The sequence below is a fragment of the Elephantulus edwardii genome, unplaced genomic scaffold, assembly GCF_000299155.1.
Source record: "Elephantulus edwardii isolate Elephantulus edwardi_28Jun2011 unplaced genomic scaffold, EleEdw1.0 scaffold00005, whole genome shotgun sequence".
Lineage (NCBI taxonomy): Eukaryota > Metazoa > Chordata > Mammalia > Macroscelidea > Macroscelididae > Elephantulus > Elephantulus edwardii.
The window spans coordinates 28235260-28249209 of record NW_006399755.1 but is presented as its reverse complement, the minus strand read 5'-3'; the positions used below and the strand labels follow the sequence as shown (position 1 = coordinate 28249209).

The 13950-nt window shown below is 37.6% G+C and overlaps 1 protein-coding gene across 1 annotated transcript in view; it reads right to left on the bottom strand.

The window, feature by feature from the left end:
- The window catches only part of ITGB3BP (integrin beta 3 binding protein (beta3-endonexin)), a gene marked incomplete at its 5' end in the record, with an annotated part of 53354 nt that overhangs the window by 33895 nt on the left and 5509 nt on the right, over positions 1-13950 (bottom strand). The window contains one exon of the mRNA XM_006879845.1: positions 3038-3113. Coding sequence (XP_006879907.1) covers positions 3038-3113 — 76 coding nt within the window. The remainder of the gene's footprint in view (positions 1-3037; positions 3114-13950) is intronic.

Here is a 13950-nt window from a genome sequence, read left to right as displayed (position 1 = left end):
TCAATCCATATTGGAGGCTGCAGTCCTTGACCCTCTGCAGCAAGTGCTTCAGGTCCTCTTTAGTTTCAGCAAGCAGGGTTGTATCATTTGCATATCGCAGATTGTTGACAGATCTTCCACCAATATTGACCCACATTTTTCCTCATAGAGCCCACATTAAAGTACTTCATAGTAAAAGAGATGTCATATGCAATTTCTCAATCATTCAGAAACAAATGCATAAATATATATGTATGTATGTTTATTGAAGTGCATGTAACAAAACGTTAATAATGCATTCGTTTGGGGAAAGACACAGGGTTTCTTTGTAATACTCTTGCAAATTTTCTAAGAACTCAGTGGAAAATTTTGTTTACAGTATTTAAATATCTTTTACTCTACAGATTCTAAGCATTTGAATGTTTTTAGTGGTCTTAAGATTTCTTTCCAAATACTAAGTTTTTGTAAAAAGAATTTAAAACATGTTAATTTGTTCATTACTTTCACTTAAAACTTTTATCAAAATAAAGAAAAGGGATGGGATTCAACTTTTAAATGAATTTTATAATATAAATATTTTAAATTAAGTTTAAAAAGGTAAATAAAAATAAGAATCCAATTAAATACTAAATATACGAGAAAACATTTTGCTAGTATTCTTAAAAATAATTTTTATTGCTAAAAATTTTACTTTTATTTTATTTACATTCAAATATTGTGGTTAATTATTCTATGAACTCGGTCAGTTCCAATCCACCAGTGACTCTCAGGGAAAAATATGGGCAATCTTCTCCCTTGGATTTAAAGTCTCAGAAAATTTGCTGGAAGCTCAGCTATAATAAGTCAGTTCTGACTTCAAGGTAAGGAACTTGAGGAGTTTTTTAAAGTCTACTTTCAAACCATGGTAACTCTAGTTTTATAGTTGAATTTAGCTACCAGACATATGTTTAGGTCATGTTATCAATTATAACATCATACTCTATTCTACTCACTTTTATGAATCTATCTTCCATTCTAGACCATAAATTCCTTAAGGAATAGAGTCTAAGTCATCTGTGTAGCCCTAACACTGAGAATAATATTTAGCATAAATGTGTAGTAAGTAATTATTGAATGAAAGAGTGAATGGTCTTGTTGTTTTTTTCATTCTTGACCTGGGAGACAAAAGCTGAGAGCTATGCATGGATTAAAGAAATGACCTCTTAACAGAATTTCTGTACCTGTCTGTAGTATAGTTGTTACGTGCTGTTGACTCATAGCAACCCTATATACAACAGCTCAGAACTCTACACTATCTTGAACCAACTTCATTGTCTCTGGCACACCTACCCCCATTACTGAGTCAACCATCTCATCTAGGGTCTTCCTATTTTGTGCTGTTCCTCTACCCTTCCAAGCATCATGGACAATGCTAAACCAGAATGAAATAAATGCTATATAAGTCTAGACAAAAAAAAAAAAAAAAGGCTTACAAAATCCTGACTACTTTTTCTAATATTATTGTATTTCCAAGGAAAGGTAGACCAAAGGTAATCTTCATTCTACAAAAGCCAACTGCTATAATTAAAAGCCATGAGTTAATCAAAACACCAGGTCAAAATATTGTCAGCAGTGATTCAAACCACTAGCATTGTTTATCTTCTCAGAAGCTTATAGTGTAGGGAATTGTAGGCTACCAGTCTCTTCTTCATGAGATTAACTGCCTCTGAAAACCAACCCGCTGGAGGGTTCACTATGGATTGGTTCCAACTCAATGGTACAAAACAACAAAATGTCATACAGGGAAGGGTTCAAAGCTGCTGTACATAGGGTTGCTATACGTTGCAGGTGAGTCAACAGCATATAACAACAACAACATACTATATTGGTTGTTTTTTTTTTAATTTAAGCTTCTTGTTTAGAGTCAACAAGACCTCGGGGAGGGGCTTTGTATTTAAAAGCCAATTGTTATATTTTGGAGGAACATTCTTTTATGCGGTAAAGCACTCTTTTGTCAATATGCTGTACAAAGGTAACCTGGGGTTCAGGTTCAAACCTGAACTTTATGCCACTGGAATGTCAAATGCCATAATGGTTACACATTGTGGACAGTGTTTGGTGGAGCTCCTAGTTTAAGAGAGGTTTGGAAGCAGGAGTGGCATCCACTTCCTAAGATATGCCTCTGGAAACTCTATGAACTTTGATAAATCACGACAGTTATAGAAAGGCTTTAGGCCTTTTGTTTATATGGTTGCTATGAGCCATGCTCGACTGGACGACGGCAATCAACAACAACATCAAGTTACATTCTTTTCCCAACAGAATGGATGAGAATAAGCAGCTGCAGGGAAAAAAGTCAAGTTATTATCTACTAATCAAATGTTTTAAAAACTTGTTTTACCTGCACTATCCATGTTGTAGTTAGGTGCCATTGAGTATGACCCACAGCGACCCTATGAACAACCAATCTGAACCCTGTCCTATCCTGTGCCATCCTCACATACCTGACACTCTCAAGCCCATTGAAGCACCTGGTGGAGACCCACCTAGGTCTTCCTCTCCTTTGCCATTTCTCTACCTTTCCAAGCATGATGTCTTTCTCCAAGGAATAGCTTCTCCTAGCAAAATACCTAAAGTATGTGAGAGGAAGCTTTATCATCTTTGCCTCCAACGTACCCTCTGGTTGAATTTTCTCTGTTTGTTTATTCTTTTGGAAGTCCAAGGGATATTCAGTACTCTTCTCCAACACCATTGTTCAGAGGCATCAATTCTTCTTCTGTTATCCTTAGTCATTGTCCAGTTCTTAGATACATAGCAAGTGACTGAAAAGACCATGGCCTGAATCAGGCACAACTGAGTCCTCAAAATGACATAATTGGTCCTCAATAATTTGGAGAGTTCCCTGACTACAGATTTTCCCAGTGCAGTATGTCTACTGATCTCATGACTGCTGGTGCCAAGTGATCAAGTCACTATGGATCAAAGTAGGATGAACTCTTTGACAGTTTCAATCTTTTCTCCATCTGTCTTGATGTTGCATATCATTTCAAAATGGAAAAAAAAAACCCACAAAACTTACTCATCATTGTTGTCTTCTGTCAATTCCTTTACTTCAGTTAATTCAGAATTAGGGTCATTCAGTTTTGCTCTCTTTCCTATACATTTTTTAATAAAGAGAAGAACACAAAGTTAAAAAGAAATGGCTAAATTTTGAACAGAATTAGACTGTCAAACTTTACATAGAAAATAAGAGTAGGTAAATAATAGTAGGAAAAGAAACAGTATCTTAAATTTTCAAACAGTAAAAATTTTTTTCACTTTTTTGACAGATTTATCAATAGCTATTTTTTTTTAAATTTTTTGCATGTGTTCCGTCAAATCGGATCTGAGTAGTACAGGAGGAGATTGCCCCTTCCTTCTCCAGCAGAACATTTGATGGATGCTATTTTTTATTTTGTCTTCTTTCTTTTTTAAGTCCACATATTATGTAGGAAAAAATACTTTTTTCTTAAAATTACCATTGGAACTTGACGTATTAAGGAGAAAATTAGAATTATTTGATAATATTATTAGTTTAAAATGTAGTAACTAGATAAACACAAAGAAAGATTAGTAAATTAAAGTTTCTGGCTTTCATTATTTTATCTTGTTTTTCTCATGTAAAAATCAGGAGGAATCTGTGACATAAACATCTAGAAAATGGCGTGTTTCTGGTGATATCACAGCACAATACAGCTAATTCTAGGTATAAAGGAATCTGACTCCTGAAATGAATATTTATTTGGTACTTTCTTGGAGAGATCTTCATCATGTGCAAAAGAGATCTTTAATGTCTACCAAAATACACTTATAAAAATATTTATTTCAGGTAATAATACAAAAACTACATGATTAAATTTCCCTTAAAATTCTATTAAGTTATTTTAGACCATGGCTTATCTAATCTTTTGCAAGTATCACAAGTCCATAAAGGCACATGTGAAGATATAGTTAAAAGTATATTCATTAATACAGTTCTGAGAACTCTGGTAGCTTAGTAGCAAGGAGTTGTGCTGCTAAGTCAAAGGCAGACAGTTTGAATACACTGATTGCTCCAAGGAGAAAGACAATCACTTCCCATGTGATTTATAGTCTCTGAAAACGTGCTGGAGGATCACCTATGAGTTGATTCTGACTCAATGCCACACAACAATAATATATGCAGTACATGCATATAACATAACAACATGCTACTTTTACTTATTAGTATTCAAGTGTCTTCTTTATTGTTTCCTACTTTTGCATTCCAGTCAACAATTATCTTTTACACATCTTGACTGCATCTTCGATCAATTTCAGACAGCAAAATTTGGTAAAAATTCTCAATTTCTTCCTCTTTGGAACTAGATGTAGGAGCATATACTTGAGTAATAGTCATTTTAATGGGTCTTGCCTGTATGGGTATGGATATTATCCTAGCACTTGCAACACTGTATTCAGGATAGAACTTGAAATTGACTTTATGACTATAAATGTAACACTGTTCTTTTGTTTTTCAATCACTGCATAGTACAGCATATGATTATCTGATTCACAGTGGCCATTTCTGATTCATCATATCTCACTAATGCCTAGTATGTCAATAATCATGCGTTCCCATTTCATTTGTAACAATACCCAATTTTCCAACATTCAAGCTACCAACATTCTATGTATCAATTGTTAAAAGATGTTTGTTACTGATTTTCCTCATTTCAACTAACTTCCAATCTGGGCTCTACCACTATACTACTGTAACTATCCTCTTCATTTAGTGTTCATAGGGTTTTCAAAAGCCTTATATTTAGGAATTAGATGGTCCATCCTGCTTCCCAGTCTGTCTTAATCAGGGAGCTCCACCAAAACCCATTCACAATGGGAAACCCTTTTGGAATTTGACACATTGGTGGCCAAAATTTCAGTATCACTGCAAACCAAAGTAACTGCAGTACAGAAAACTGACAGACAAGTGCTGCACCACTTATAACAATGTTCTTTCTAAAGGCCTATGGCCAGAGGGCCCAATCGAAATTATATGAAGGCCCGCCCACCCAAACTGATTACAACATCAGATACAATCAGCTTACAATTAATTGTTTGCTAACACCATTTAGAAATGTTCAAACAGTAGGAAACAATGAAGAAGAAACAGTAGTTGAAAAATATGGGCTTGGTGATAGAAATGAGGCTGGAAATAGAATGACTGAATTTTGTATTTACAATGATTTATTCATTGCAAATACATATTCTAAAAGACACAAAAGACAACTTTACATGTGAATTTCATCCAATGGGCTGCACAGGAATCAGACTGACTACATTTGTCAAAGGAATCACTGGTTATGCTCAATATCACCTGTCAAAACTAGGCCAGGAGCAGACTGTGGATCAGATCATCAATTACTCATATGCAAATTTAAATTGAGGCCAAAGAAAATTAAAATAAGTCCACAGGAATAAAGTTATGATCTTGAATCAATTCCTTCGGAATTTCATGATCATCTTAATAGGTTTGAGGCATTGAACACCAATGACATAAGATCAGATGAGTTGTGGGATGATATCAACAATGAAAGCAAAAAGTCATTACAAAAACAGAGAAGAAAAAAACTCAAATGGATAGCAGAAGTGACTCTAAAGATTTCACTGGAACATTGGGAAGCCAAATCTAAAGGAAAACATGTTGAAGAAAAAGAGTTGAACAGACAGTTTCAAAAGACAGCATGGGAGGACAAAGCAAAGTATTATAATGGAATGTGCAGAGAGCTGGAATTTAAGACTAAAAAGGGAAGAACTCACTCTGCATTTCTCAAGCAGAAGGAACTGAAAAAGAAATTTAGGCCTCGTATCACAATGCTGAAAGATGCTATGGACAATGTATTGAATGAGCCAGAAAGCCTCAAAAGAAGAAAGAGGGAATGCACAGAATCACTGTACCCGAAAGAAGTGATTGACACTAAAAAAAATTTCAGGAAGTACCATATGAGTAGGAGCCAATGGCAATGAAGGAGGAATTGGAAGCTGCCTTGAAGGCACTGGCAAAAAATAAGGCCCCAAGAAATTGATGGGATACCAATTGACTTGTTTCAATTAACAGATGCAGCCTTAGATGCACTCACCAGTCTATGCCAGAAAATTTGGAGGACAGCTGTCTGGCCAACGGTTTGGAAGAGGTGATCCATCTGAGTGTGGAAATTATCAAACAATATCAATGATATCACATGCTAGCAAAATACCAAAGATCATTAAAAAATGGCTGGAGCAGTATACAGACAGGGAAATGCCCAAAGTTCAAGTGGGATTTAGAAGAGGTTGTGGCACCAGGGACATCACTGCTGATGTCAGATGGATCCTGGCTGAAAGTAAGGAATACCAGAAGAATGTCTATTGGTGCTTTATTGACTATGCAAAGACATTTGACTGTGTGGATCATGACAAGTCGTGGCTGACATTGAGAAGAATGGGAATCCTAGAGCACTTGATCATGCTCATGAAGAACCTATACCTGGAACAGGTGGCTGTTGTGCAAACGGAGCAGGGGAGCACTGTATGGTTTGGAACTGTGAAGAGAGTGAATCAGGAATTTATTCTGTCTCCATACCTGTTCAGTCTATATGCTGAGCAAATGATCCGAGATGCTGGACTTTATGAAGAGAAGTGTGGCAGCAGGATTGGAGGGAGAGTCATCAATAACCTGCATTATGCAGATAACACAATCTTGCTTGCTGAAAATGAGGAGGATTTGAAGCACTTGTTGCAGAAGATCAAGGAATGCAGCCTTCAGTAAGGATTGTGTCTCAATATCAAGAAAACAAAGATTCTTACCACTGGTTCAATAGGTAGTGTCATGATGGATGGACAGGAGAATGAAAATGTCAACAGTTTCATCTTGATGGGATCTACAATTAACACCTTTGGTACGTGCAGTCAAGAAATAAGGAGATGCACTGCAATGGGAAAATCTGCAGTTAGAGACTTTTCCAAATTATTGAGGAGTAGTGATGTCAGATTGTGGACTAAAGTGTGTCTGATTTAGGCTATGGTCTTTCCGGTTACTAGCTATGCATCTGAGACCTGGACAATGAATAAGGACAACAGAAAAAGAATTGATGCCTCTGAACTGCGGTGTTGGGGAACAGCAATGAACATTCCATGGATGGCCAAAAAAGTGAATAGATATGTCTTGGAAAGAGTGCAGCTGGAGTGCTCTTTGGAGGCAAGAATGATGAGGCTTTGCCTAACATACTGACATATTGCTAGGAAGTGCTATTCCTTGGAGAGGGACATGATGTTGGGAATGCTGGAGGGTCAGCGAAGGAGAGGAGACCCTCAATCAGGTGGTTTGACAAGGTGACTGCTGCAATAGGCTTTCATGTCTCAGGAAGTGTGACGACGGCACAGGACAGGACTGGGTTCAGATCTTTTGTTCATAAGGTCGTTATGAGTCGTCCTTGACTTGATGGCACCTAACAGCAACAGCAACATTAACAACAATAGTATTCAAGTATAGTGTGCTATTTTTAACATTATAGACTGCAGATGTTAATATTTCTGTTGTGAGAATTGTTTCAATGTTGGAAATCACATATTCCCTTCGTAAACCATGCAAAACATGGAATGCCTCATGAATTTGCATGTCATCATTGAGCAGGGGTCATGCTAATTTCTCTGTATCATTCCAATTTTAGTATATGTGCTGCCAAAGCAATCACTATAATTTTTTTAGTTGAGTATTTAGTTGTTCTATAGATTTATATCCATTATATATTTAGTTGTTATGTGCTGTTGAGTTGCTTGTGATTCACAGAGACCCTATATACAGCTCTGAAACCTGCCCCGTCCTGAGCCAGTCTCATTGACACACCTATCCCCACTGCCCCAGTTACTGTACCAATCCATCTCATCTTAGCTCTTCCTCTCCTGCATAGTCCCTCTACCTTTCCGAATATGGTATCCCTTTCCAAAGTCTGGTCCTTCCTGGCCATGTGCCAAGTATATGAGATGGAGCTTCAAACTCTTGCCTCCAAGGAGAAACTTGGTTTCACCCTCTCCAAGAGAGACCTGTTTGTTTTCTTCTGTCATCCTTAGTCATTGTCTACTCTGATTAGCAAGTAATTGTGAAGACCTTAACATTGAGAAGAATGGGAATCACAGAACATTTAATTGTGCTCATGCCAAACCTATACCTAGACAAAAGTTTTTATTTGAACAGAGTAAGGGAATACTGAATGATTCAAAATCAAGAAAGAAGTGCATCATGGCTGTATCCTTTTTCCATACATATTCAATTTGCATGCTGGGCAAATCACTCAAAAGGACAGAATTTCTAAAGAACGTACCATTAAGATTGGAGGAAGACTCATCAACAACCTGTGTTACACAGATGGTACAATCATGCTTGCTGAAAGTGAGGAGGACTTGAAACACTTGCTGGAGAATATCAAAGGCTACAGTTACCCATTAGTATTCATGAATTCTGATTGCATGTTCGATCGATTTCTGACTGTGAAAGTTGGTAGACTTCTATTTCCTCCTCTTTTGCTCTAGGTATCTGTGCATTCATTTGAATGGTGGTATTCAATAGGCTTCCTTGTATAAGCATCAATATTATCCTGTCACTCAAAAGATTGTATTTCAAGATGGATCTAGAAATTACTTTTTTTAATTATTAAAGCAATTCTATTTTTCCTTAAAAAAAAAATTGTGAAGACCATGGCATGGATGAGGCGCACCTTAGTCTCTAGACTGACATCACTGCTTCTCAGTACTCTGGAGAAGTCCCCGACAGCAGATTTTCCCATTGTAATTCATCTTTTGATTTCCTAACTGCTGGTGCCAAGAGGTGAAATTGTTAACAGCCTCAGGCTTCTCCCACTATCATGTTGATGCCAATTCGTACAGTGATGAGACTCTGTCTTTTTGATGTTGAGCTTCCATCCATATTGAAGATTATACACCTTGACCTTTTGCAGCAAGTGCTTCAGGTCCTCCTCAGTATCAACAAACAAGGTTGTGTTAGCTGCATAAGGCAGGTTGTTAAGTCTTCCTCCAATTTTGATACCACATCCCTCCTCATAAAGCCCAGCTTCCTTTAAATATGTTTAAAAATTAAGTTGCTATCGTGAAAAGAAGCTTCATTGCAATCCTGAAGGCACAGAGTTTGAGGCTACCAGCCTCTCCAGAGAAGGATGGGCAATCTCCTCTCATGCGATTAACTTCCTCTGAAAACCCACCAGAGGGTCACCTATAGGTTGGCTCCAACTATGGTACACAACAACAACAATGATGGTCTCCAAAACATGTATTTAAATCCTAACCCTTATATTTGTGGTGGGAGCTCTGGAAGCACAGGCCATAGGGAGTTATGCTGCTTATCCAAAGAATACCAAAACAGCTCCATGGGAGGAAGAAAGGCAACCTCCTCCAGGGCGATTTATAGCCTCAAAAAAACCAATGGACTGTCAGCCATAAGTTGGTTCTGACTTCATGGAAATGAAAATACACTTGGGGTTTTAATCTTATTTGGGATTAAACAATGATATTATAGGGTGTGTCTTGAGTCAACCTTTTGAAATATAAAAAGGGCAGATTAAGCAAGAAAGCACACTTGGGAGTTGATAGATGTCAAGCTATATTTGACTTCAAAGGAACCAAGAAACAAGGAACTAGAGCCAACAAAGAGGAAAAGCTTACCTTCGGAGCTAGCACCCTCAATTGAGGGCCACCACTTGTCTGTCAATTCGCTGTGCTGTGATGTATTGTGTGCTGCTGTGATGCTAAGAGCTAGACCACCAATATTTCAAACATCAGCAGAATCATTCATGGTGGACAGGTTTAAATAAGAATGGAGATCCACTTCTGAATAATACGCCTGCGAAAACCCTATGAGTAATGTTGTAACACTGCCTGATATAGTGTTGAGAATGAGCCCCCCAACTTAAAAGGCACTTAGAAACAGAACCAAAAAAGTGAGGAAAGAGCTTCCACCTTAGATTCTACTTTAATGACATAGATGGAGTAATTTCAACTAGTGAAGGGTCATTTACTGGCATGACAATGTTGAAAATAAGAAGCATGCAAACATTCATTAATAATTGGAATATACACTGTACAAAGTACAATTCTAGTAAAATCTGTGGTTGTTAAAAATAAAACAGATTGACAACCTAGGCATTACTGAACTGAGATAAACTGGTAGTGGCACTTTGGAATAGACAATCTACTATGCTAGAAACGACAAACTGAAAAGAAATGTGTTATAGTCATAGACAAAAAGAACATTTCAAGATCGAGCCTGAAGTATAATGCATTGAGTGATGGGATACTATCCAAATGCATACAGGGAAGGCCTGTTAATACATTATTCAAACATATGCACCACCTATTAAAGTCAAAGATGAAGAAACTGAAGATGTCCTTCAAGTTTTGTAGTCTGAAATGGATTTAACATGCAATCAAAAGGCATTAATAGTTATTGGTAACTGGAACGCAAAAGTTAGAAGCAAAGAAGAGAGCTGAAAAGCAGCCCATGGTGACAAAAGAGAGACCAGAGATTGTATGACAGAATTTTGTATATCTAATGATTTATTCAATGCAAACACCTTAGTTAAGAAACATAAATGGCACCTATGGACATGGACTTCACCTGAAATATACAGGAATCAGACTACTATTATGTGTGGAAAGAGAGAGTTGAAAAGCTCAATATCAGCAGTCAAAACAGGGCCAGAAGCCAACTATGGAGCAGATCCTCAATTATTCATGTACAAGTTCAAATGGAAACTGAAGAAAATGAAAACAAGTCCAAAGGGCCAAAATACAAACTCAAATTTATCCTACTTGAATTTAAAACCATCTCAAGAATATATTTCACGTACTAAACACCAATGACTGAAAAACAGGCAAGTTATAAGATGATAACAATGACATCATCCATGAAGAAAGCAAAAGGTTATTTTAAAAAAAGTAAAAGATCAAAAGGGAAATCATGAGAGACTCTTAATGCTGAACTAGAACATAAAAAAGGAAAAAAGGGAAGAAATGCTGAACTCAGAGAGTTGAACAGAAGATCATAAAGGGCAGCTTAAAAAGACAAAGCATAGTATAGGCAAAGAGCTAGAAAGAGTTAGAAAACTAAAAGGGAAAAAAGAATACACTTGGTATTTCTCAAGCTGAAAGAACTGAAGAACAGATTCAAGTTTCTAGTGGCAATACTAAAGGGTTTCTATCAGGCAAAATCCTGACTGATAAAGGAAACACCAAAAGAAGACAGAAGGAATACACAAAGTCATTGTACCAAAAAAGCATCAATTTACAGGAATCATCTCACAGAATAGTACTGAGAAGATCAGGAATTCCAGAACACTTCACTGTGCTCATCTGAAACTTGTACATAGACCAAGAAGCAGTTATTCAAACAGAACAAGGGCACAGTGCATGGTTTAGAATCAGGAAAAGTGTGCCTCAAGATTGTAATATTTATCCACATTTATTTTATTTGTATGAAGAGCAAATAACCTAAGAAACTGAACTATATGAAGAGTATGGCATCATATTAGAAGATTAGAAGAAAATTCAACAACAGCTTGTGTTACAAAGATGACACAATTTTGTTTACAGAAAGTGAAGAAGACTTGAAGCTCTGAAAAAGATAAAAAATTACAGACTTCAATATGTATTATACTTCAACATTAGGAAAACAAAAATCCTCACCATTGGACCAATAGGAAACATAATGATACATGGAGAAAAGATTAAAGTTGCCCACAATTTCATTTTACTTGGATCTTCAATTAACACCTATCATAGCAGCCGTCAAGAAAACTCAAGAGGCCGTGTGCGTGGCCTGTGTGTACTCTTCTGGCCATTTTGAAAATGATCTTCAGCAGGATTCTGCTTGCAGAGGAAGATGAAAGTTGACTGACCCAAATGACCTGTGTAGCTCGCAGCCTCATGGCCTGCCTCCAGACAACCTTCTTTTGAGTCCTTGCTCTACTGCCTTTACTTTTTTCAACCATAAAAATGTTTCTGTTCACCATTCTGGAAGACCGTTCTCCCTTTGTGGAAGGGGAAGTAATAATGCCTACTTTGAGTTACAATTAGACCACCTGGTGGAGAGAAAGGGGGCAATGATGGTGGTGCTAGAGATGACTTAAGTGCTGTCCATGGTCACGGTCCCCATTAGGGTGCAAGGTCCAGACCTCAGAAGAGCTTTGGGCGGGGGGCGAGAAGTCATCTGGCTCCTGGCAGGTGCTGCCAAGCCTCAGAGAGAGCCACCTGGCCCCTAGGGAGAGTTGCCTGCCGCTCCTCCCCCCCACTCCAGCTGCATGGTGTATATGAGGAACTTTATCTAAGCCACTTTCCTCCAGTATAACTGTAAGTAACACCTCCAAAGTTCTTTTTTTGTAATTCACAAGTTTTTAATTTCTAGGTTTGCTCGATTTCCTATAGGTAACCTGAACACTAAGTCTTCTTCCAAACCTGAACCACGAGCATGGTTCAAGAGACAAAAGGGAAATAAAACTGTCAGCTAAGGAAATAAAGGTGGATGGAGACTCAAAATTAAGCCAGCCACTCCTACTGGACTCACACATGCAAATAACTTGCAGCCAGAGGGAAGAAAACTGAACAAGAAGGTATGAAGCTTCTAAATGAATAAGAAGTCATGAAGCTTCAACTCCAGACCACCAGTAAAGTATTAAAGTGGACTTCCCTTCCCCTTCATCTCAATGCCCTTGTTCAGCATGAAGTAGCCATAGAATCTGAGGAAACCCACAAATAAAAAAGACAATGTTTTTGCAAAACAAACAAACAACAACAACAACAAAACCCAAAACTCACCACTGGACTGTGCTCACCATCATCCTGTCTGTTGGATTATTTCTCATTTTCTTTACCCATTCACCCCACCTGCCAAATTGTGCAACCCTGTGATTTCATCCCTATCCATCCTCACCTTCTGCTTCTACCCCCTACCCCCTTGAATCCTCATAAATGTTTTTTACAATTTTTATATATACATATGTTATTGTTGTTGTTATGTGCCATCGAGTCACCTGTAAGATATAGAAATAAATTAATAAATGAATGAATGAAGAAAACGAGAGAGTTGCACTGGGCAAATCTGCTATCAAGACCTTTTTAAACAAGGATGTCTACTTAAAGACAAAGGGGTACTTGATCCAAGCCATAGTATTTTCAATTGCTTCCTACGCATCTGAAAGTTGGACAATAATTACGGATGACAGAAGACAAATTAATGCCTTTGAGTTGTGGTGTTAGTGACAAGTACGGAATATATTATGGATTGCTAAAAGAACAAACAAGTTTGTCTGGGAGAAAATGCAACCAAGATGCTCCTTAGAGCACCTAGGCAAGGTTAATGAAACTCTGTCTCACATATTTTAGGCATGTTGTCAGGAGGCATCAGTGCTAAGAAAAAGACATCATGCTTGAAAAGTGGAAGGTCAGTGCAAGAGAGGGAGACTTTCAAGGACACAGACTAGCACAGTCATTGCAATAAATTATGAGCTTGAGTGTAGAGGAGATAGGATGGGTCAGGATAGGGCAAGATTGTGGTATCTTTTGTTCAGGGGTATATGTGTGTGTGTATGCGCGCATGCCACTGAAAATATTTTTTAATTATATCGTAGTTGGAAGGTGTTGCTATAACAAATACCCTAAATAAGGATTATAACAAACAAATTTATTGTCTCACAGTTTAAGAAACTATTCTTATTAGATAGCATCAAGTTAATACGATTTGTGTTGCTGTTATTGTTAGGTGCCATCAAAATTAATTTTTTTGTTGTTGTTATGTGCCGTCGAGTCGCCTGCGACTCATAGCGACCCTATGTACAACAGCCCTAAACTCCGCTCTGTCCTGTGCCATTCGCACTGTCTCTGACACTCCCATCACAATTATCCCAGTCACTGAATCAATCCACCTCATAGAGGACCTTCCTCTCCTGCGCC